Source organism: Platalea leucorodia, assembly GCF_965183815.1.
Source record: "Platalea leucorodia genome assembly, chromosome: 19".
Taxonomy (NCBI): domain Eukaryota; kingdom Metazoa; phylum Chordata; class Aves; order Pelecaniformes; family Threskiornithidae; genus Platalea; species Platalea leucorodia.
The window spans coordinates 5824833-5846611 of NC_138841.1; the positions used below are offsets into that span (position 1 = coordinate 5824833).

The following is a 21779-nucleotide window of genomic DNA, read 5'->3' on the forward strand; positions in this document are numbered from 1 at the left end:
GACCCGACAACGTCCTATCAATCCTGCAACCGCTGCCAAGACATAGGGGTTACATTATATTTTTATCATAAGCTCTTGGAAACAAGATTGGCTTGTGATTCCAGATTTGCACCGTGCCTGGGATAACAAAGTACTGCCCCAGCGCCGCCAATAAAACGCTGCGTAATGTTATTTAATGGTCAGCGTTATCCCGTTGTTCCGCTATTTAACATCACACGTCTGTGGTCCTTCTCTGCCGCTTTTTGCTGCTCCCACGCAGTTCATCCCCTGCCCTGCAGCCCCGAGACCCGCAGGTTATTTTTTCCCAGACCTAGAGCAAGGAGCGATGCCCTAGGACGGGTTAAAAGCCGCGGTCTGCGCTGCGCGTAGGGGAAAACAGCAAATGGGGGCGTAAAACACCCCCTTCAGCCCAGATATCTGCTCGTTTCTCCGTGCCTGTTATTGAATCCCCTCTTTCTTTGACACCGAGCCTTTAAACCGCCAAACCTGCCCCATCGTTTTGCACTCAAACACCCCCAAAACGGTATAACCCCCCGCGCTGCGAAGCCAAACGCCCGGCCCCGGGGAGCAGCCGAAGCGGCTCCAAAGCGGATGGATGCAGAGGAGCAAAAAGGAGGAGGGAGGGTGAACCAGGGAGAAAAAAAGTCCAGGCAAGCTCTGGTCCGCTCTGCCCCGGCACCGGCTGCGAAAGCCAAAGCCGAGCTGCTGGGATGGGGGGGACCCAAATCCCGGGGTGTGGGAGCAGCGGCAGGGACACGCGGGGAGCAGGATGGGACCTTCTCGGTGCTGGGAGCGAACACCACCCACGCCAGCAGAGCCCAGCGCCTGCTCCGAGGGCGGACACGGCACCGTGGGATCCCGGATCCCGTGTCCCAGGGTCACAATCATCCCTGAACCGACCTGCCCAGGCCTCAGCCCCGGCCTCGGGGAGGGAAATGGGTTGGGTGCAGCTCGGGAAGGGGAAAAAAGACCCAGAGGGTGTCTGAAAAATGGAAGTTTCTCCCCCCTGCCTGGGATTTTGAGCCGCTCGTAGCAGTTGGGGATGAAACTTTAAATCAAGGAAGGGCCCTGGGCATTTCCTGCAGCTGGGAGACACTGGGAGCGCTGGGAGGGGAGGAGCGGGGCTCCCCCCGCGGCCCCTGCCTTCGGGCTGGGGGGGGACCGGTGCTGTGGGCCGCCCCACTCGGGAAAGGGACCTGGGGGCGGGGGGGAACTGGGCTTAGAGGGTTAACGAAGTGGCTGGGAGGACGCACGTGACTGGCTGTGGAGTGGGCTGGGGTGTGCGAGTGGGTGGGGGTGTGCGTGGGGGGGCTGCGGGGCGAGCCCTCCCTCCCCAGCCCCACCACCCTCCTCCTCCTCCCCGGCCCCCCGCACAAAATCCTCTCCCCGCCGGCCGCCCCCCCCCCGCTCCCCGTTCCCTCCAACCTGCGGGATGCAGGCACCGGGCTGCCCGGCCTTTCCCCCGCCTCGGCGGGCCGGACCCCCCCCGGGGCTCCCCGCGGCTCCCCCCACCTTCACCGGCGGCCCGCCGGGACCCCCCCGGCGTCCGCCGCCGCTCAGCCCCCGCCCGGGCCGCTGCCCGCCGGACAAGGCAGAGCCCCGGTACCCGGGGGTCGCCGGCCCGGGCCCCCTCGCCGCGGCCGTCCATGGGAAGCCCTTCTACCCGCTCGGGGCTGCAGGTACCGGGGCGAGCGGCGGGTGGATGGGGGGAGCCGGGGCCGCCCTCCCCCTCCCCGGCCCCTTCTGCTTCTCTTTCCTCCCCTCTACCCCCGCCCCAGGGCCTGATCCTGCCGCTGCCCTCGGACCCCCAGCCCTGACCCCCTATCGCCGACACGCTCCCCCTCTCCCCGCCTTCACCGAGGCGGCTGCTGTCGCGATATGACCCCGTCGGAGCGGAGACTGCCAGGGCATCCCCCGACGGGAGCCGGGGAGCCGGCAAGGGCCTGGCCGGTGCTCCCGTGTGTCGGGTAGCCGGGAGTGTGTCGCGACAGAGACCGAGGTCTCCGGGCTCCTTCCCGGGGGGAAAGAGGGAGAAGAGGCGGTGGGAGAGACCCGGCCCCGCTGCCGCGACGGCGGGGACCGGCCCGGGCCCGCCTCGCCCCGGCCGGCGGGTCCCGACGGGGACGGAGCCCGTTACCGGGGACGGAGCCCGTTACCGGGGACGGAGAAGGGCCCCGTCCCTCGGAGGAGGCTGCAGAGGCGCCTCCCGCCGCCGCCGCCCGGGCCCGGGCCTCACCGGGCAGCACCGGCGGCAGCAACCGGTGCAGCGGCCGCACGGACGGGCCCGGGGCTCCGGTCCCGGGCGGCACCGTCAGCTCCCGGCCGGGGAGGCCGAGCCGCGGTGCCCGGCTCCGGGGCTTGCAGAGGTCGGGGCTCCCCGGTGCCCGGCTCCGGGGCTCCCGGCTCCCCGGTGCCCGGCCGCGGGGTGCAGAGCTCCGGGGCTCCCGGCCGCTGCCCGCCGGGGCTCCGCACCCCTCCGCAGGCTGGGGCAGGACCAGGCGCTTCCCCGGGGCTCTCCCCATCGCCTCCACCGGTCCAGCAGCACCCGCCGCTCCCTCGCACTTTCCCTCCCGACCGGGACCGTCGGGGGCTCCGGCCGGGCCTTACCGGGCTCGTCCCGTCCCGCCGGGGCTCCCCGCTCCCACGGGCCTTTCATCCCCCCCCTTCGCTTTAATATAAGAAGAAAAAGGCAGCGGCGCGGATGTAATGGGAACCAGGTGGGGCCTGGCCGGGGGGGCCCAGGTAGAAAAAGCCCCGGGGCCACCGGGCCGCTGCCCCCCCCCCCGCCCTTACCTGCTCCCGGTGCGGCGGGGGGGATGCTGCCGTCCCCGGGGGTGGCTTTCGGTGGTGGCTGCCGTGTCTCCCCCCGGTTCCCGGGAACCCTTTCCATGCCCCCATCCCTTCGCTAATGATCCCTTTGAGTTCTCTTTTTCCCCTCCTGGTTAACCCAAGAAGCGTACAGCTGTTCCCCAGCTGCTGGCTTCCCCAGCGCCGCCAAATCTTTCAGGGGGTGTCAGTTTGAGAAGGGGGGGGAAATATCTATATCTTCCCTTTTTCCCATCCTCTTTGTCCCCCTGCGACGCCGTGTTTATTTAGCTACGCGCCCGTATCCTGCTCCCTTCCTGCCTTCGCCTTCTTTCTGGCCATTTATTTATTTGTCTCCGAAGCCGAAACCCGCGGGCCGCTCGGAAACGCGGCGCGTTGCCTTTGAAATGGGGGAAAAACCCCAAACCCGACGCATTTCTCGCGTCGCTTTGCGCAGCGGGATTTTTCTTATTTCGGGCATTTTTCCTTCCTTTTGGTCACATTTGGGGTTTTTTTGCCTTCGCTCTGCTCCTTGGTGGGGCTTGTTTTTTACCCCCGGCCTGGCGGCCGAGTCCTTCGGAGGACAAAGCGGGGAGGAGACGGCAGTTTGGCCTCATCCCTTCGCCGTTACCCACCGCCGGGCACGTAGACAGGTCGGTACCGAGAGGGACGGGGAGCAGTCGCCCCCCCAGCCTCCCCCCAGATAACATTTGCCCATTAATTCGAAGCAGCTGGACCTCGGCTCTCGGCTGCGCGCCGTAACCCCCAAATTGCCTTAATTAGGAAACAACCAAAAATCAAAACCGAAAGTCCGGAAAAGGCCGCGGCGGGGGCTGGTTCGGGGGGCACGGAGCCCCGGGTGGGTCCGCAGGGATGGGGACCCCGTACCCCGCTCCGCCGGGATGCGATGGTTAACGGGTTGGGAAGGAGGATCCGTCCCGAAGGAGACGATTTCCCTCCTCGCCAGCCCCGAGCGCCGCGCTGTGCCCAAGGCCCGGCCGTGGGCCTGATCCTGCCCCTCCGAGAGGGCCAGTGGTCTCCACCTGCAGCAAGCCCGAGTCTCTGGAGCTGGTGCTTGGGGTGGGGGTGAGACCAGGGCAAAACCCGGCATTTTCAGCTTGTCTCCTTCCCAGGTGACAGCCCTGCGTCCCCTTGGCTGCTGGGGGACCCCAGGCTAAGTCCCCCCTCAGTTCTCCCTTCACCAGTTCAGCTCCTCGGGGTCCCAGCAGCACCCGGCATCGCCCGGAGCCGCTGAGCTCCGTGGGTCCCTGCGTGGGGACAAACAACCCTCCCGGGGGACAAAGGTGACCTCCGAAACGCACGGCAGCGACTTATCTCTTGATAATACCTTGAACCCATGTCATGAGACGCCCCAGAGACGCCGCAGCAGCGAGGGGAAGGGGGGAACCCCCACATTTCTTGCTCTGGCCCCCCGGCCCCATGGGAGGGTGGGGAAAGGGAGCTTTTCTCCAGGAAAAAGGAGGGGGTTATTTTTCACTCCTTTCCCAATGGTTTCCTGACAGTTACAGCTCCAGGGAAACGCTGGCCCGGGGGCAGGCAGGGGCTCCCCTTGGAGCCAGCTCAAGCGCGGGGGTCTGGATACGGCCCAGCGCCGGGGCGGGCTGGGGTTACTGGTGGAGCCGGTGTCTCTGCCCCGGGCGCAGCTGAGCAGGACGGAGGCGTCAGCCCGTGCTGGAAGGGAGCGGGAGGAGAGGGACGAGGAGAGCTGAGCAAAGCCCTGTCTGCAAGATGATCCCCTGCTCGCCTTCTCTGTCCCCCTTCGCCCACCCCACATCCCTTGGTAGCAGCATCCAAGAGGGTCCCCGAGCAGGACCCCCAGCCACGGGTCCCCAAGCACCCCAAAGCCAGGCTTTGCTCCCACACCCTCCGGGAGCAGCACCAGCCCGCAGCTCCCCCCGGGAGCAGGGATTTTGCCCTCCCCAGCGCTCGATTTGACCGCTGCGTGCTTGCACCGAGCCCCTTTCTCCCAGGACTGTACCCCCACATCCCCCCCGGGGTGACCATCCCCGGGGCCTCGGGTCCCTCGGGAGGGGAGGTTTGGGGCTGCAGGCCCGGGCGGGGTCTTTGCTTCGTTAACACCGTTACCACCACCCCATCTTGTGCCTCTCCCCTGCCAGGCAGCGAGAAGGGATGCAAAGGCGGGTACCAGGCGATGCCCACAGCCTGCCGGGCCCCCGTGAAAGCCCCAGGGGAGCTGGGGTGCCCGCTGGCAGCACCCCTGGGCAGCCTGCAGGAACACGGGGTCCCCAAGCTCCCCGAGCCCCTGGGCAAGAGCAAGAGCAAGAAGCGGAGGAACAGGACGACCTTCAGCACGTTCCAGCTGGAGGAGCTGGAGAAGGTCTTCCAGAAGACGCATTACCCCGACGTCTACGCCCGTGAGCAGCTGGCGCTACGGACAGACCTGACGGAAGCCAGGGTGCAGGTACGGGCAGGGGTCCCTGGCTCCCGCAGGGATGGGCACGGCCACCCCGGGTGGTGCCGGCCGGAGCTGGAGGATGCTTTCTCCTCCTCCGCAGGGTGATGCTGAGTTAGAAGCTGGTTTTTCCCAGGAGGATTTTGCTAAGCCCCAGAGGGGAAATCCCAGCCCAGGCGCTCGCTTCACCCGCCGCCACGGAGTGGCCGGTTGCCTCTCCGCGCTCTCTCCAGTTCTCCCCTTGCCCCCTCGCTGCAGCTCCCAGGGGGTGGGAAGAGCCAAAATCTGGGAGGTCGTTGCCAACCTCCCCCCCCCCCCAGCATCCCCTACCGTGATCCCCCCATGCATCCCTCGTCCCCAGCCTCCCCCAGCTCAGCTCCCTCCAGCCCAGGGCAGCGATGGAGCTGCCATCCCAGGAGAGGGGTGCCCGGGGGCTCAGCGCAGATGGGGCTGGGGGCGGTGCATCCCATCCCAGGACGTGGGGCAGGATGAGGCCCTCCCTCTCCGCCGGCATCATGCCTGCGTCAGGCCAGCAAGCTCCTTCCAGAGGAGTCTCCGTGTGGTTTGAGGCTCCTGGCGGGAAGAGGCGGCTGGAGGGGGCACCCGGCGGGGAGAAAAGCGAAGGCGGGCGGGTAACGAAGCGAGCAGGGAGCACCCGCTGGGTGCTGGGTGCCTTGAGCCACCCAGTCCTGGGTGCTGCCCTCCCCGTGGGGCAGGAGCTGGGGACAAGGCACAGGCAGGGGATGCGCACCCCCAGCCTGCAACCCCCCAGCCCTGCTTTGGGGTGGATTTAGATGAAATTCCTCGTAACCACGCGAGCCCTGTGGCAAGCATCCCGGTACCACCTCCTCCTCTCCGGGAGATGCTGCTGGAGCCAGCACCGCCCTAACCAGCTCCGGGCCCCAGCCCGGCCAGCAGCACGGAGGGGACGCGCAGGGTCATCGTGAGCACGCAGGACCCAAAGAGCCTCATTCTGCCTCAAAAACCTGGGGGAAACAAAGCCCAGAAGCACAAGGGAGAGAAAAAGGCTGCGCACGGAGCAGGACTGCTTATTTTCCAAGAGGGATAAGAGAAATTTCTGCTTTTGGTAGAGAAAAAGGCTGGTGAGCACAGAGCCGCGCACAAGGGCGGCTTCCTCCGTTCATCTCCAGTTTACCGGGATGCTGGCGCATGGTGTTAGGGCTCTTTTCCCGCCGGGAAGATGAGCGTGGGGCTGGGCAGAGGGCTGCCCGTCTCGCCCTGGGCAGGCAGGGCTCCCTGCGCCTCAGCCCCCTCCTCCGTCCCCCAGGTCTGGTTCCAGAACCGACGGGCCAAGTGGCGGAAACGGGAACGGTACGGGAAAATCCAGGAGGTGAGAGATGCGGCGGCGGCGGCTGCCTGCCCCAGCCCCCTCCCGCCCCAGGGCAGGGGTCCCGTCCCATTGCCCCCGGGGTCCCCGCGGGGTGACCCACAGCACCCGTGGTTTTGCCCCTTCTCTCCCACGGGCCCTGCGGTTCCATCCGCTCTGGGGAAAAGCGCACGGCCCCGGATGGAAAAGGGGGAAAGATGCAGCGTCGCGTTTTGCCGCATGCAGGAAGAGGCTGCTTTATGTCCCCCTCCATCTCCAGAGGGAACGTGGCCTTTGGGGCAGGTTTTGGGGGGTGTCCCCCCCAAAGACACCCCGTTAGCTGTCCCACATCCGTCAGGGCTTCCTGCCCCCCTTTCCTGCAAAACTGCCTTTTTTTTTTTTCCACGTTGAAAAGCGTAAAAATAATTTAACACTCGGCTTCACGCGCATCCCCGATGCCAAACTCTCCCACGGCTGCCCCGCACGGAGCGGGGAGAGGGGGAGGAAGATTTCCAGCAGGATTCACCCCCCCCCAGGCAATTAAAATAAAGCAAAGGCACCCATCGCTTTGGGGGGGTGGGATCCGGCGGGGGGGACGTGGTCCCCACCCACATCTGACCTCTCCTGCTTCACTGTTGGCTTCTATTTTTTTTTTTTCTGTGGTCCTTTTTTCCAGCTGCAGAACAACCTGTGGCCGAGCTCCGGCCCCGGGAGCCCTGCGGGGCTCCTGCCCCCCGAGAGCATCCCGTCCCCCTGCATGTCCCCGTACCCCCACGCTCACAGCAACATCGCCGGCTTCATGGGCATCCCCGCTTCTCCCGGCCCCCACCCCGGCATCAACAGCCTCTACTCCCTGCACGGCCTCCCCCCGCCGGCCCTGGGCACCCACCCCTTCGAGCCGGCACCCGAACACGACTACAAGTCCCCCACCCTGGTGCCACTGAGGATGAAGAGCAAAGAGGCGACCAGCAGCCTGCTGAACTGGGCTACGTGAGCCATCCCCCCCCCGCAGCGCATCCTGGCCCCCCCAGCACCAGGGTTTGGGAGCAGGTTGGTGGGGTCACCCCTACCCCCCCTCCCCGCGCACCCCCATCTCCATCAGCGTCCTGCATCCCACCCCGCTCCGTCACGCTGCTGTGGGCCCCCCCGGGCGAGGGGGGGTCAAAGCGGGGCTGCTGGGGGAGGGAAAAGGGTCACCCCCAAACCCAGCCCGGCTGGCCCTGGCAGCTCGGGACCCCAAAAGCAGCTCCCAACATACCCGAGCCCCCCCAAGCACCTTCAGAGACTGGGATTTGATGGAGATACCCGACGGTTTGCAGTGGGGTCGCAGCCTCTTGGCCCCCCCCTGCCTGCACCCCCCCTGCCTGCACCCCCCCGCCCGACCCGGGGAGGGCACTGTGCCGGCGCGGGGTGCCAGGGGCGCACCATGGCAGGGGGCACCGGATCATTTTGGGGGTAACGCTCCCCTCCCCAGCTGAAATTTGGCTGCCAACCCCCCACCAGTGCAGCCAGCAACGGCAGAAATGGGGTTCTTCGTACCCCAGTCCAACCATACTGGGAAGACCCATGCAAGCTGGGACAGCTGCTGGTGCTTGGCGGGGGGGGGTTACTGGGGGCAGAGCAAAACCCTCAGCCATGTTGAAGGAGCTCTCGAAGCCCCCCCAAGCCACCGGCAGCCCTTTCTGCTCCCCCTCGAGGGGGAACAAGATTCAGGCCGCCCCCCCGGCACAGTCCCCAGCTCCTGCAGCCCCCCGGGACGGGCAATGAACCGTACGGGATGGGGGGCTGCGGGGATAAAGACACCCTAAATTGAAGCCCGTTACCCCTCAGATCGCTAAGGCGGGGAGGTGCCTTAATCCCAGCGGTGGGACCCCCATCCCGGGTGCCCCAGCTGGGGTGTTGGGGGGCACAAGTGGTCAATTTGGAGGGTTTTGCCCATTTTGGGGGGTCTGCAGGAAGCCCGTTAGTGGTGGTACCTGTACGGCCAGTCCCGGGGGCCCGGGGGGGATCATCCGGTGTGCTTCATCTGCGCCCGGGGTGCCTCCAAGCGCCGGGTCGCAGCAGCGTGTCCCATCCCGTCCTCCGGCCAGCGTGACCCCCCCGCCACGGGCAAACGGCCCAAACCACGTCAGGAACGGGATCTGCCCTTGCTCCCGCTCACCCCATCGCCAGGAGATGCTGTTACACCCCCAAGGGCCAAAAAACCCCCCAGAACCTCGCTGCCAGCCTGCCCCCAGCTCCCGGCCTCCTGGTGCTGGGGAGGGGGGAACCTCGCTCGGGCCCCAGGGACCCCCTCGCAGAGGCACCCCATCGGTCCAGCCCGATTTGGGCCCAAAACCAAGGTTTCCAGCCAAAGGGAGCCCAAGCGCTCCAGGACCCACGCGGATTTGTTCCTCACCCACGGGGCTCGGCCCCCCTGGCACAGCCTGGCCACGGTGGGTGCCCCCCGGGAGGCAGCCCACGGCCCGGCCACGCACCCAGTGGGTGCCCACCCTCGCCTGGGACATCTCGTGGCCTGGCTCTCGCAGCCCCCCTCCCACTGGCGGGGATTTTGTTATTCATTTATAAACAATAAAACACATTTTTAATAAGTTATTTATGGCCCCGGCAGCGCTATAAAAACCGCGGCCTGTGATCGCCCGGCACAGCTGGGGAACATTTCGGAGCAGGCGGAGGGGAGCGAGGTGTGATGGAGAGCTGGGCTCGGCTCCCACCTCATCTGCGAGCGGCCTGCCGGGCTCCCCGGGCCGGCTCCTGCCCCAGGACAGGGTTTTGGGGGGCCAGGGTGGGTGCTGGGGGCACCCAGCTGGAAGGAAAGCACCCTGGGGGGGGCTAGTACGCTTTGGAAATACACGCATCGCCTGTTGCGATGGGGTAGCGGTGGTGCCCCCGCCTCGGCCGGATCCTGCTCGGGACAAATCCCCTCCTGACCCGTGCCGCTCACGAGGGGCCAAGGTCACGGTGCAGCACTGGGGACCTTGGAGGGATCGCTGGGCTCCGGCTCGATGTCCCCACCCGTCCCTTGCCCGTGGCTAGGAGGGAGGAGGGCAGGGTGGGGCCCACAGCCCATCTCATGGCCGCACGGGCTGGGGGCCCGTTAAGGGCACGTTACCATCGAGGGCGAGCCGGTGTGGCTTCTCCCGTGTCTACTAAGGGCTGAGCTTGCCGCCTCCTGCCTTCGGAGCCCGGGGGGTGGTCTCCAGGGCAGGGGCCGAGCATCCCCCAGGCTGGGTGGGGAGTGGGAAACAAACAGCCTCCTCTGCCCCCGCCCTGCCTCTCCCCCTCAAACCAGGGCTGAATCGCCCGGGATTTCACCCACCCGAGCTGGCCGGGGCTGCTGCTGCCTCTCCAGCAGGGAAACTGAGGCACGGCAAGGTGCAAGGGTGAGCTCTGTCAAGGCCAGGCGTTGGGGATGGTGGGTTGGATGGCCAGCTTCTCCGCTGGGGCCAAAGAAAATCCCGGTGAGGCCCCTGGGTGTCAGAAGTCCCAGGGCAGAACTCAGGGAAGGGGACAGGCAAATGCCTGCTTGAACCTGCCAGCTCCTGCCCGCGCGCCCCGGACGTCACCAGCTCGCCCAAGCCAATGGATCCGGTTGCAAGTTAAATACTAAATCTTTCGGCGACATAATCCACCCCCGGCGGGACCTGAGGAGCGAGAGGGGTCAAGGACACGAGACAACGAACCCCGGGCACCGGCCCCACCGCTGGGTTCACCCGTTGCTGCTGCCCAGGGGCCGGAGGGCCGGGGACACAGACAGAGCCCGGACACGCTCGGGTCAGAGATAGCGCGAAATATATATATTTATATGTACAGCTCATCCACCCCACCCAGCGGGGCGAGGGAAGACTGCAGTCTCCAGCCCTCCCCAGCCCGTCAGCAAGAGCTCAGCCCCTCAAACCCCCCCGCCATCGCCCTCCCAGCGCCCCGGCCCCGCCGCCGTGTCCCCAGGCAGGGTCTGGGCAGGGGGACAGGCCGTTTTCCTGCCACAGCAGCCTCCGCTCCCCGCGCCCCGCCGCAGCGCCGACGGGGCCCTCACCCCGCTTTGCCCCGCTCCCCGCCTGCTCCCCCTTCTCGGCTCCGGCTGGTGGGGGGCAGGAGGAGGGTGATGGGGGTGCTGCCTCCGAAAGCATCGACCAGAGGCGCGCACAGGTCCCCCCCACCCAACGGGAAACGCCTGGGGCACTGTGGCCTCCACCAAGCCTTCACCCCCAGCTCAGGGTTGAGCCTGGAAGGAGGCAGAAGGGCAGGACGGCGTCTCGGGGAGGACCCCACAGCTCCAGCCTCTCTCCAAGCCCACCACAGGGGGTCCAGGCACCCACAGACCCCCCAAAACCTCGCTCCCCCTGCCCCTCGGCAGCGGGCCAGGCTCAAGATCTCCCCAAAGCACCCCTCCTGCCTCTCCATCGTCCGTCACTGCAGCAGCTCCTCCCAGGAGATGGGTCGGGAGAAGACCTCCCGCTCCAGCCACAGGTCGTAGTTGACCTGGAAATCCTCGGGCAGGTCCACGCGCTGGCCCAGCACGCTCTGCAGGCAGTTGTCCACGGGCAGAAAATCGGGGTTGCTGTGCGCCCGGTCGTAGCGACGCGAGTTGAAACGCTCAATGCTGGCGCGCAGGGCGCACTCCTCCGCCTGGAAGTCCCAGGGTCGGGCATCCAGGTCTGGGCAGAGGGAAGAGGGGTGTCAGAGGGGAGCCGGGGGCCCCTCAGCCAGCCCAAATCCCTCAGGAAAGGTCTTTGCAGGTCCCTAACAAAGAGTAACACACGGTGCGGAGCAGGCAGCCACCAATGGCTCCAACACCGGCCACTGCCAGCTCTTTCCCTCTTCCCCACGATGCCACCACCCCAAATCCCCCCCTGCAGCCCAGACCTAAGGGCTGCACAGGCCCTAAGCTGCAAAGGGACAGCTCTGGGCACAGACACGTCGCTGCACGGAGCAGGAAGGACAGCGGGTAACGGGACGCTCTGCAGCCGCTGCGAAGGACGTACCGTTGCCGTAAGCCCAGTCGTCGTTGAGACGGTGCCGCACTTTCTGGTAGATGGCCGACATGGTCTTCATGTTGCTCTTCCTCCACTGCCGGCCCAGGTACTTGGTCTGTACCTTGAGCAGCTTCAGCACGTAGAGCTGCATCATGGCCTGCTTCACCTTCAGCGCCCGCTTCAGGATGGGTGCTGACTTGAAGACCACCAGCATCTGCGGGGAACAGCCCCCGCCGCAGCCGGGGACAGAGGGGTGACGTGGCTGGGACGGGTACGTGGGTACCTCCCGTCACACACGTGCCAACCCCCTCAAACACACAAACCTTCCCTTCGTGCACTCTCCCTCACCCCTTCCACCCGCACTCCCTCGCCTGCCGCTCCCCAGCAAGGTCTGGGGTGCACCCCAAGGTACCACAGCCCCCTCACCCAGTCCAGGCACCCTGCGACAGCCCAGTCCGGCCGGGCTGAGCCCCAGCGTGCTCCCCGGCCCTCACCATGGTGCGGGAATGCTTCCACTTGGTCAGCTTGTTCAGGATGCGCAGGAGGTTTATGCAGGAGAAGAGGTTCCTCCAGCAAAACTGGTTGTTGTCTCCAGCTTCCTGCGGGAAAGCGGAGGCAGGGGTCAGGCAAGAGATGGGAGCGGGGATGAGGAGAGGCTGTTCTGGTCTGAGGACCCTTGCCCACAGGGGTAGAGCACAGCACGCAGGCAGGAGACGTCCGACAGCCACCCATCGAAACCCCAGCAGTGCCGGGGCCAAGCGCAGGAGTGCTGAGGGTGCCAGGGCTGGGTGCAGCCCTGCTGCCTCCCTGCACCCATGAAACCCTTTGGGGAGCACCCCGGGGCGCCAGGACCTGGCAGAGAAGGGAGTGACTCACCAGGCTCTCTGCCGTCAGCTCCGGCAGCTCGTGCACCACGCAGTACGGGTAGTCCAGGACGGAAATGCTGCAGAAGGAGAGGGGGTGTCGTGCTGCTCCCCTAGATCCTACCTGGCCTGGGGGCAACGCAGCCCCACACCTCCCACCCACCAATAAGCTGCAGCAGGCACTTCCCTGGGTCTCCCTGTGCCGGATCCATGGCTGGGGAGGGATCACGGAGGGGCAAAGCACGCAGGGATCCCCTCCGAAAACCCGGCAGGGATGCGGGAGGGCAGCCTCCTCCCCTACCTGTTCTTGGCAGTGATGTAGGACATGATGTTCTGGTTGAAAAACTTCAGGATGAGTGGGATGCAGTTGGCGAAGACCAGATGCTGGGCCATGTACTCAAACTGGGGAGAAAGGCGGGTGAACGGGGACTCATCCTGCGTCCTGCCCGTCCCCAAAGCCCCGCGCAGGGCGGCCGGACCCCGGCCCGCCTCACCTGGTAGATGTGATTCAGCTTGAAGTGCTTGAGCAGGAGGAGCAGCACGGCAGAAATGGCTTTGACGATGATCTCCTTGTGCCGATTGACATCCACCCCCAGCTTCATGCTCTGCAGCACTGTGGTCCTGGGGGACACAGAGGGATCCTTGGGCTGGGGCACTGTCTGCACCCGGCCAGCCCCGGAGGCGTCGGCGGACAGTCCTGCCATCCCCTGGGCTCTCAGCAGCCGCCTGCAGCCAGCTCCCGCAGCAACGCACAATTCCTGGCACACCACCGAGCAGAAGACGGTCGAGATCACCCAGGAGGCCTCAGCACAGCCCCAGCCCAAACCGCACCACCCTGCCTGGCTCCCTCCCGTCCCCCCTTCCCTTCCCAGCACCCCCCAGCACCTCTGCTCGCCCTCCACGGTCACTCACGGCATCTCCTCCGGCAAGACGTCTGCCAGGATGTTGATGGAGTCCGTCTTGGCTTTGGAGGTGGGGGCTGCAGCAAGGAGGATCTTCAGCAGAGCAATCTGGGGAGAAGGGAGAGATGGAAAAGGGGATGGGAGCGGGGGGACTGGCCACAGGCTCCTCTCCCCACCCCAGGAGGGAGTAACAGGGACGTTTATGCGGGGAGGGAAGAAAACCTGGGGGCATCATTGGAAAGGGACGGAGCAGCAGAGGGAGGCCCCGAGACAAGGCACCCCCAGATCAGCTCCAGGACAGAGCAGAGCCCGAGGGACCCCCAGTGCTCCCCAGCTCACCATGTACTGCGGCAGGCTCGGCAGGAGGCCCTGGTACAGGATCTCCGCAGGGACTTGCTCCACTTCTTCTTCCCCCTGGTGCCAGGAGAGACCAGAAAACCCCATACCAGGAGCTGCCACCAGCGCCGTGGGCCTGGCTCAGCCCCAGGCTCTCTGACCCCAAGGGCAGGATACCCCCGGCTCCTGCCCGAAGCCTCCCCGCCCACCCCACCCTCTGCCCCAGAGAAACCGCTCCTCCCTCCCCAGCGGAGCAAACCCCCAGCTCCGTCGACAGCCAAACGACCGAGCGCCCCAGCTTGGGAACTTCGTCCCATCCTCACCCCCACACTCACCCCGGAGAGCGGGGAGCGCAGGTACTCGTCCTCCATGTGCACTTGCACCTCCGCGATCGACGTGTACTTGTGCTGCACGGGGAGAGAGCGGGGGTTCACCCCACAGCCCCCCCCGCATCGATGCCACCAGCCCCAGCCTGGTCCCATCATCTTTTTAAGTCCCTCCCTGTTATTCCTGTCCCAGCGGTGACCGATGTTGATGGGCGGGGTGGCGGCTGCTGGCCTCAACTCTGGGACAACCCCAGTAAGAAAGGGATGAAACCAGTGAGGAAAGGGGCTCGGCCAGAACTGGGAGACCAGGGATGGGCTGGAAACTTAAGGCCGCTCCCATCACAGGGCCGGGCAAGTGGGAGAGGGGTCAGCAAAACACCACCGGCCCTGACCTGCGATCGCTGCAGGGGGATGGGGAAGGGGCTGGGGGAATTCATAGAACAGAATCATAGAATACAATCACAGAAGGCTTTGGGATGGGGGGGACATTTCAAGCCCATCCAGTCCATCCCCCTGCCAGGGGCAGGGACATCTACAACCAGCTCAGGTTGCTCACAGCCCCGTCCAGCCTGGCCTGGATGTTTCCAGGGATGGGGCATCTCCCACCTCTCTGGGAAACCCCTTCCAGTGTTTCACCGCCCTCATTGTAAAAAATTTCTTCCTTATATCTACTCCGAATCTCCCCTCTTTTAGTTAAAACCATTACCCCTTGTCCCATCGCTACTGGCCCTGCTAAAAAGTCTGTCCCCATCTTTCTTATCCGCCCCCTTTAAGTACTTGAAAGGCCACCATAAGGCCTCCCCGCAGCCTTCTCTTCTCCAGGCTGAACAACCCCCCGCAACATCAACGTACTCACCAGCTTCAGGGTTCGGATGCTCTCGTGGATGGGCCTGGGCAAGCCCACCACCGTGTTGGTGTCACTAGAGAGAAGGGAAAGAGCCGGGCTGGGGGGAGGCAGGAGCAAACCTCAGCCGTCCCCACGAGCAGGTCAGAGACCACCACCCTGAGAAGAAGCCAGCGAGCTCAGGACTTCTCTGCTGCCAAGAGGAGGGCAACGGCAGCCCCCACACTAGCAGCCGCTACCACTATCCCCCCCTCAAAATTGGCAGCCCCGCTCTGCGGGAACCCACCTGCCCAGGGTGTAGCCGATGAACTTGCTGCGGCTGGACTCCAGGAACATCTCAATGTCCTTCTCTCTGCAGCAAAGGGACAAGGGGAAGAGTCACATCTTCCTGCCCGCCCGGGTACACCACAGCCCCAGGCACAGGGTGTCAGGAGAAGCCTCGCGGTCAGATAAAGGAGATGGTGCTGAGCCCACTCCATCGAGAGAACAGCCACCAAAGCGACCATCAGATCGACCACTCCATCTTCCCCGCACCCCTGCTGAAGTTCTCAATATTTAACAGCCTCCGTTTTCCTCAATCGGCTCCAGCTCCCCCCACAGGCTGGCCCAAGGTCAGCCCCAGCGACTCACCGGACCTTGGGGGCCCAGGGCAGCCCCTTGGGGCAGGTGATGCGGTCGCTGGGGGGATGCTGAATGGGGGGAGGCATCACTTCATCCCGTTCAAGGGGGAAGGTCTCTCCCTCCAGGCTGTTGTCATCATCATTTTCCTCCTCTTCCTCACGGGAGTCATCAGCTTTGTAAGGGTCTCGCTCATTAAAGGCATCGAGGTTATCCTGCTTAATCAGGGCCTGGAGAGAGAAGAGCGGGCAGGTGAACATCCCGGGGACAAGTTGCTCCGAGGTCAGTGCCCAGACCCCAGCCATCCCCTCCTTAATGTCACCGTCCCCAGCTCCCTGTGCCGGCCTCACCTTGTGCTCCCGCCGGCCTCGCTTCTGCTGCTGCTCGATCAGATCGGAGGCGGACGCGGGCGGGGAGGCAGCTCGCATGTTGCGGATCACTTTAATGCTGTCCTCCGGGAGCGGCGGGAGGCCCAGGATCTCCCGCTTCTCTGCCTTCATGCTCTGGAGCTCCTCAAAGCCCCCCAGGGTGCACTGCAAGGGAGAGCACGGCACCCTGAGCGCGGGGGACTCCTCGACACACGGCACCAGGGGCTTCTCCACCTGCCCTCCCCAAATCCACTCTCCACGTGTCCCAAATCCCTCCCCAGGGGGTAAAACAAGAGCTGCCCACCCCCACGCTGCTCTCGTCATTGTGACAGGCAGAAGGGACAGGAGGGCGTTCAGGCATCCACAACTGAAGCCTCTGGGCATTTTCTTTCACGCAGAGCCCAGCCAGGGACCTTGCTTTGGGTCCGTCCTTGGTGTCCAGCTCCAGACACCAATATCCCATGCTCCCCTATGGGGTGAAACCTGGCGGTGGGTTTCATAGGGTGCAAACTACTCAGCTGAACCCCAGAAAAAGAGGATGGAGCAATTACAGCCAGCTCAGAGGGCAGAGCTTCCTTCCTCTGCCGAACGTCAAACCGCAAGACGTGTGTTGGCACACCCCACAGCCTCTCCTTACCAGCACAGTTTTCCAGAGCAAGAGCAGCACCTTCTTCATGGGGAAGTGTGGAGCATGGCCGCTGCAGAATTTGGTCACCATCCCAAAGAGCATGACGGAGAAGGGCTCGTTGTTGTACAGGGGGGCTCCTGGAACCACATGGCAGCAATAGCCAGGCATTCCTCGTCCCTGTCCTCACCGCCAGCACCACCAGCCCCTTCGCCCTCCCACAGCCTCTGCGGTCTGGCACCCCCATCTCTGAGATCCTCATCTCACCTCAGACAGCTCCTCTCTTACTTTCCAAGACCTTGTAACCTCTGTAATTTCTTACCTCTGTGTTGAGAGGAAACGACAGCCTCAATATTCAATTTTTTGCCCCAGGGAGAGAGCACGCAGACAGCAGAAAAGGCTGGCTGGCTTCCTCTGCTCATCCCCCTTTGCCCCACCAGCAAGGTTCAGCCTAGCAGAAACCAACCCAGTGCTGCCCGTCCCTATTAACCGAGGCCTAGAGCCAAACCCCATCTCACTCTCTCGCTCTTCAGCCCTGGAAACCTCTATCCCATCAACCCCCAAGCGCCTGGTCCTCACCCAGCTCTGCTCGGAAGGTTTGTCTCATGCTCTTCCACTCGGGCTTGTCCCCCTCGGCCTCCTGCCGAACAGTCTCCACGATCAGGTACATGATGTTCAGCAGCACCCTGCAAAAAGCAAAAGGTCAGGTGAATCACCGGAGGTCGGGATGAGTTACGGAGGCACCACCGGCACCCAGGGCTCTGGGGGAGGCTGGATCCCCTGGCATTGGGGGGAAAAAAGTCTCTCCAGGTCAAAGCAGGAAAAAAAAAAAAAAAAAAAATCACTTTCCTGTACTTTACTGCTTTCATGTCCCCGAGAAGCCACATGCCTGCGGCGCAGGCTGAGCACAGGGGACACTTACTGGCTGAGCAGACCCAAGAGCACCTAAGGATGCTCAGGGAGCCGGGGCAGAAGCTGGGACAGCCCTGGGACACCCTGCGGTGCCTGCTGGCCTCCCTCAGCCCACCAAAGAAACCAGCAAACACGGGGTCCCCCTCTCACCCCCAGAGCATCCCCTCCTCCCAAGCCCTGCTCCGTACCTCAGGTCCGTGCTGTCAGCCAGGGAGATGGCCGGCTTCCTCACGGCACTGCTGCAAGCCGCGCTGTTACTGCGGAGGGAAAACAGCCTCAGAGGGGCCTCGGGAGACGTTCTAACTCTGCCACGAGCAACCCACATGCCAGAGCCAAACCCTGGAACAGCTATTGCTGCAACGATTTCTCTGTTCACAGTGCAATCGAGGGAGGAGGAACAGAGCCATCTCTATTTGCTGCCGGACAGCATGGCTCATAGCGAATTTCTGTATAAATCAGGTATAATCCTACATTACATATCCACCCAGGACAATGGGAGTCATTCCGGTGCCTGCAGGAATCAGATTAGGGATAGACAGACCAGGAACGGGACTGCCACAAACTGGATAAACCCCTGCCAAGGAGCTCCAGAGCCATTTCTGAAGTGCTTTCCCCCAGTACTCACTCAATCTCCATGTTCAGCAGCTCCACTAAAGCGTTGAACGTCCCCACTTCCAGCAAGAGGAAGATGTTATACCTCATCCAAGCCTGCACCTCGGCCTCGGAGCCGCACTCCCCAAACGTGCCTGCAACGATACCCTCGCTGGATCCCACCTCCGCAGGGATCCCGAGGCCCTCCCACACCACCAGAGCACTTCGCAGGGGGAAAGAAGAACACAGTCTTAATTTTAAGGCAAAAAATCGGATGCAGAGGACGGAACTGCCCTCCTGTGGGTAACGCAGCCCAGGCCTGGCAGAGCCAGGATAGCACGGGGAAGTCAGCTAAATTTTGGACCAAAATCCTATAAACTCTGTGGCTCCCACAAGAATTAGCTTCCTTCCAGACATCCCAGGTGAAATCAAAAATGGAAGGAAAGAAAATTATTTTAAATATTTTAAATTCATAGCCTCCGATCCATTACCCAGATTTAGCAATGGGGAAACTAAGGGGGCAGAGGCCTGGCGTCACCTTGGGCAACGTAAAGGATGGCTCGGGCGACCCTCAGCCTCTTCTCCCGCGCGGTGACCTCCAGCCCGTCGAGAAGCCGCATGGCGTGAGTGCGGTGCTGGTTCTTGTCCAGCTCGGTCCATTTCTTGTCCCGTACTGCAAAGCCAAAGCAGGGAAGGCTGAGGGCACGGGCACCTCTGCCTGCCCTGGACACAAACGTTGCAGGAACAGCTCGAAAGGATCGAGCGTGATGGAAAACAGGGCTGCCCCAGGGAACACTGTGCTCCTGGGAGGGACACCCAGGCGTGCGTGATCGGCCCCGACAGACCGTCTCCTGCCTTCTATCAGACGGCTAGATGAATCACGTCCATCTGAACCGGCGCTGGCGGCTGATGGGAAATGAGCTGGATGCTCTTGCTGCTGCCAGTATGTTCCAGCACAGCCGTCCTGGCGCCGATGAACCACCTCGGACATCGACATCAGCAAACGCTGAAGGCGCTGGAGGCAGCGAGCTGCGCTCCAGGGCCTGCCCACGCACACTAATGAGGCCTCCAGTACAAACCGCACGAAAATTGCCAGTGCTCGAGCTTTCTGACGCAGCATTAAAGCATCAATCCCCATGTCTGCTTTGGGAGATCCCTGTCCCTCCCCGGAGGGGCGAGAGGTCCAAGAGAAGGGTCTTACCGTGGATCCTGAAGTCCTCCTCGAAGCACTTGCGGTTGAGCAGGAACTCCGGCCCTTCCGTGTAGCTGTACAGCTCTGCCGAAAGAGCACAGAGGAAAATTTCAACAACTTGCACCGAACCCCCGGAAGAAAGCTGCAACTTGGCCACGTTAGTTGCAGTTTTATCCAAGACGAGGGAAATGCAAAAACCACACCCAGCATAAGGCTAAAAAAATTAATTACACGATATCACTTCCCGTTTAACATGAATAAGGTGTTTAAAGACAATAACAGAGTGGTGCTGGAGTTGACAGAGCTCCTTTAATCGCTACCAGGAAAGAAAACCACGGCTGATTAATCGATCCATCAAGATGAGTTCCTTACCAGAGAGCTCTGCTGCCCATTTGTCAGTGTCTGCGTATTCAAACTCCAGGTCTGGGGACTCCGAATAGCCCTGAAAGCAGAGGAAGAATTCAATGACATTACAGCGTTTCTCAGGAAAACCAAAATCCCCAAGACATTCACAATTCACCTCATCCTCCCGCGAATCCAGGACTGTATCTTCTGTTTAAGAGACCAAAAACGTACCCGCAGCAGCGTAAACGTTACCAAGGCAACTCCTACCCACCTCCTGCATCTCCATCCCAGCTCCGCCGCATTGAGCCACGCTGCGCTTCTCTGGTGGGCAGCCCCTGCCACTGCACCACCTCTAAAACACTCCGGGAGCCCCAAAAGGCCAAAAAATAAAGCAGGAGACGGGGCGTGTTTAATCTCAGGGTGGGGAGTGGGTTATGTGGGACCAGGGAGCTCTCAGAGCTCGCTTGTTTTGCACAGATGTGTGAAAATTTGGGCTACCCCCGACTGGAGGGGTGCCAGATGTGAACAGTGAGAATGAAACCATACCAAGCAGCTTTAGTGAGGCTGGAAAAACATCCAGGAGAAGCCTTAGAGCACAAAACATCTGCTCTCTTTAAGGAAGCCATCGACCCACACCAAAACCCTCCTGAATCGCAGGGCACCCACTCCCGAGCGAGGGGCAGATCCAACCCGCCGGCTCCACGAAGGGTGCCGGGTCTGCGCTGCTCTGCGGGGCTGGGAGCCGTTCCCCGGCACCCGCGGCTCAGGCCGACCTCCTCGCAGCCCTCTCCCGCCGTTTCGGGGAGCATCCCCCACCCCGGTGAGGACACCTGTGGAAGTGGATGGCTCTGGAGCCATCCCCAGGAATGAAACCGGATTTGGGGGCAGACGATGGAAAAGCCGTGGGATAAATCAGTCCCACGCAACCCTCCTGATCCCCCACGGCCCAGGGGTCCCCGCCAGGACCTCGGTGGCTCCTTGGAGGAGTCGGGCACCTCTTGCCAAAGCCGTGCCTGGCCTGAGCACCGCAGCGGGACCGACGCGATGCACCGGGACCCGACAACCCAACCGCGGCCACCGCCGACGCCAGAGCTGGGGAGAAGCCCCCGGCCGGGGCGGTGAGAGCCCACAGCAGCCCTGGAAGGAGGGTGGCCACTGCCGGGCCCGTTTGGGGACCCAGGACCGAGCCACCCTCATGCCCCAGACCGGTCAAACCGCCCCAGGCTTGGGGAAGAGATGGATGAACGGGAAACCGGCACCGACCCGAGCCCGGTACCGACACAGGCGGGCTCTGGGCAGAGCCGGTACCGAGCCGGCCTGGCAGAGAGCGGCCTCTCCGCTCCACAGAGCTGCTGCCGGCCCGCACAGCCCAGCGCTGCCGCGCCAGGCCCAGGCTTTGCGCCGCAGGGGAACCGGTACCGAAGCACCGGCTCCGGGGGGGGGGAGCGGGGGGGAGCGGCTGGTCCAGGACCGGCCCGGGGGAAGGCGGAGCCCAAGCAGGGTGGCTCGGGTCTGCGGAGCCCGCGGGTACCGGCACCGCACGGGCAGGCCCCGGGCCCACGGCGGGGAGGACGACGCGGCCCGGCCCGGCCCGGCCCGCCCCGCCCGGGAAGGCCGCCCCCCTCCCCGCAGAGCCGGGCCCGGCGGCAGCGGCGCTGACCTCGGAGTCCTTGCGCGGCGGGCGGCCCAGGTCGCGGGCCTTGCCGGGCAGAGCCGCCCCGCCGCGGGCCTTGTTGTTGCCCGGGAGCGGCCCCGCGCCCCCGAGGCCGCCGCCGCCCGGCTCCATGTCGGCCGCCCTCCGCCGCGCCGAGCTCTCGCGAGGACTCACCCCCACCTCTCGCGGGAGCGGCAGGGAGAGCCGGGGCAGCGCCGCCGCCATGTTGGGAGTGGCACCGGGAGGGGGGCGGGGGTCGTGGTGGTGGTCCTGGCCCTTCGGGCCGCTGCGATGCGGCTCCTGCCCGCCGGCCCCGCCGCGGTGGCCGCGTCACCGCCCGGCGCCGCCCGCCCCCGGTGGCCACGGCCGGCGCGGCGGCCGGTGGGGCGGCGAGCTCCGCCCCCGTGCGGCCATCTTAGGTGTGGCACGGCGCCGGCCTCAGCCATGTTGGGAGCGGCACTTCCGCCCTCCCTGGCCCGGGGAGGCGGGGCCCGGCCGCTTGGGGCCGCCATGTTGGGAGTGGCAGGAAGGGGCAGGGCTGGGGGGGGGAGACCCCAAACTGAGGGCCTACAACAAGCCAATCTTCAAACCAAGGGGCTTGGGGGGGGCTCAGACCCCAAAGAGAGGGGGTGTGAGAGGGCTTAGAGGGGTCTGATGGAGT

The 21779-nt window shown here is 64.2% G+C and overlaps 2 protein-coding genes across 4 annotated transcripts; one reads left to right on the forward strand and one right to left on the reverse strand.

The window, feature by feature from the left end:
* Window positions 1-1432: 1432 nt before the first annotated feature.
* ALX3 (ALX homeobox 3) lies at window positions 1433-7560 on the forward strand (the record flags this gene model as incomplete). The annotated part of the gene is made up of 4 exons (XM_082330344.1): window positions 1433-1679; window positions 4944-5248; window positions 6528-6590; window positions 7243-7560. The coding sequence occupies 4 exons, from the start codon at window positions 1433-1435 to the stop codon at window positions 7558-7560; spliced, it is 933 nt and encodes a 310-aa protein (XP_082186470.1).
* A 2869-nt stretch (window positions 7561-10429) lies between these two features.
* On the reverse strand, window positions 10430-21416 carry STRIP1 (striatin interacting protein 1). Of its 3 annotated transcripts, none has more exons than XM_082330306.1 (21): window positions 21125-21255; window positions 19492-19561; window positions 19129-19203; window positions 18466-18600; window positions 17962-18082; window positions 17525-17593; window positions 17004-17110; window positions 16437-16564; window positions 15782-15964; window positions 15444-15661; window positions 15100-15165; window positions 14826-14889; window positions 13979-14050; window positions 13647-13721; window positions 13318-13415; window positions 12900-13026; window positions 12707-12807; window positions 12419-12485; window positions 12037-12141; window positions 11552-11756; window positions 10430-11224 (listed from the first exon to the last, which is right to left on the reverse strand). In XM_082330306.1, exons 1-21 carry the CDS (start codon window positions 21248-21250, stop codon window positions 10977-10979), a joined length of 2460 nt encoding a protein of 819 aa, XP_082186432.1. In that variant the 5' UTR covers window positions 21251-21255; the 3' UTR covers window positions 10430-10976. The 3 variants fall into 3 exon arrangements, with proteins under 3 accessions (XP_082186432.1, XP_082186433.1, XP_082186434.1); XM_082330307.1 differs by lacking the exon at window positions 21125-21255 and adding an exon at window positions 21293-21416 and having other exon boundaries at window positions 10431-11224; XM_082330308.1 differs by lacking the exon at window positions 21125-21255 and adding an exon at window positions 19736-20952 and having other exon boundaries at window positions 10431-11224.
* Window positions 21417-21779: the final 363 nt, after the last annotated feature.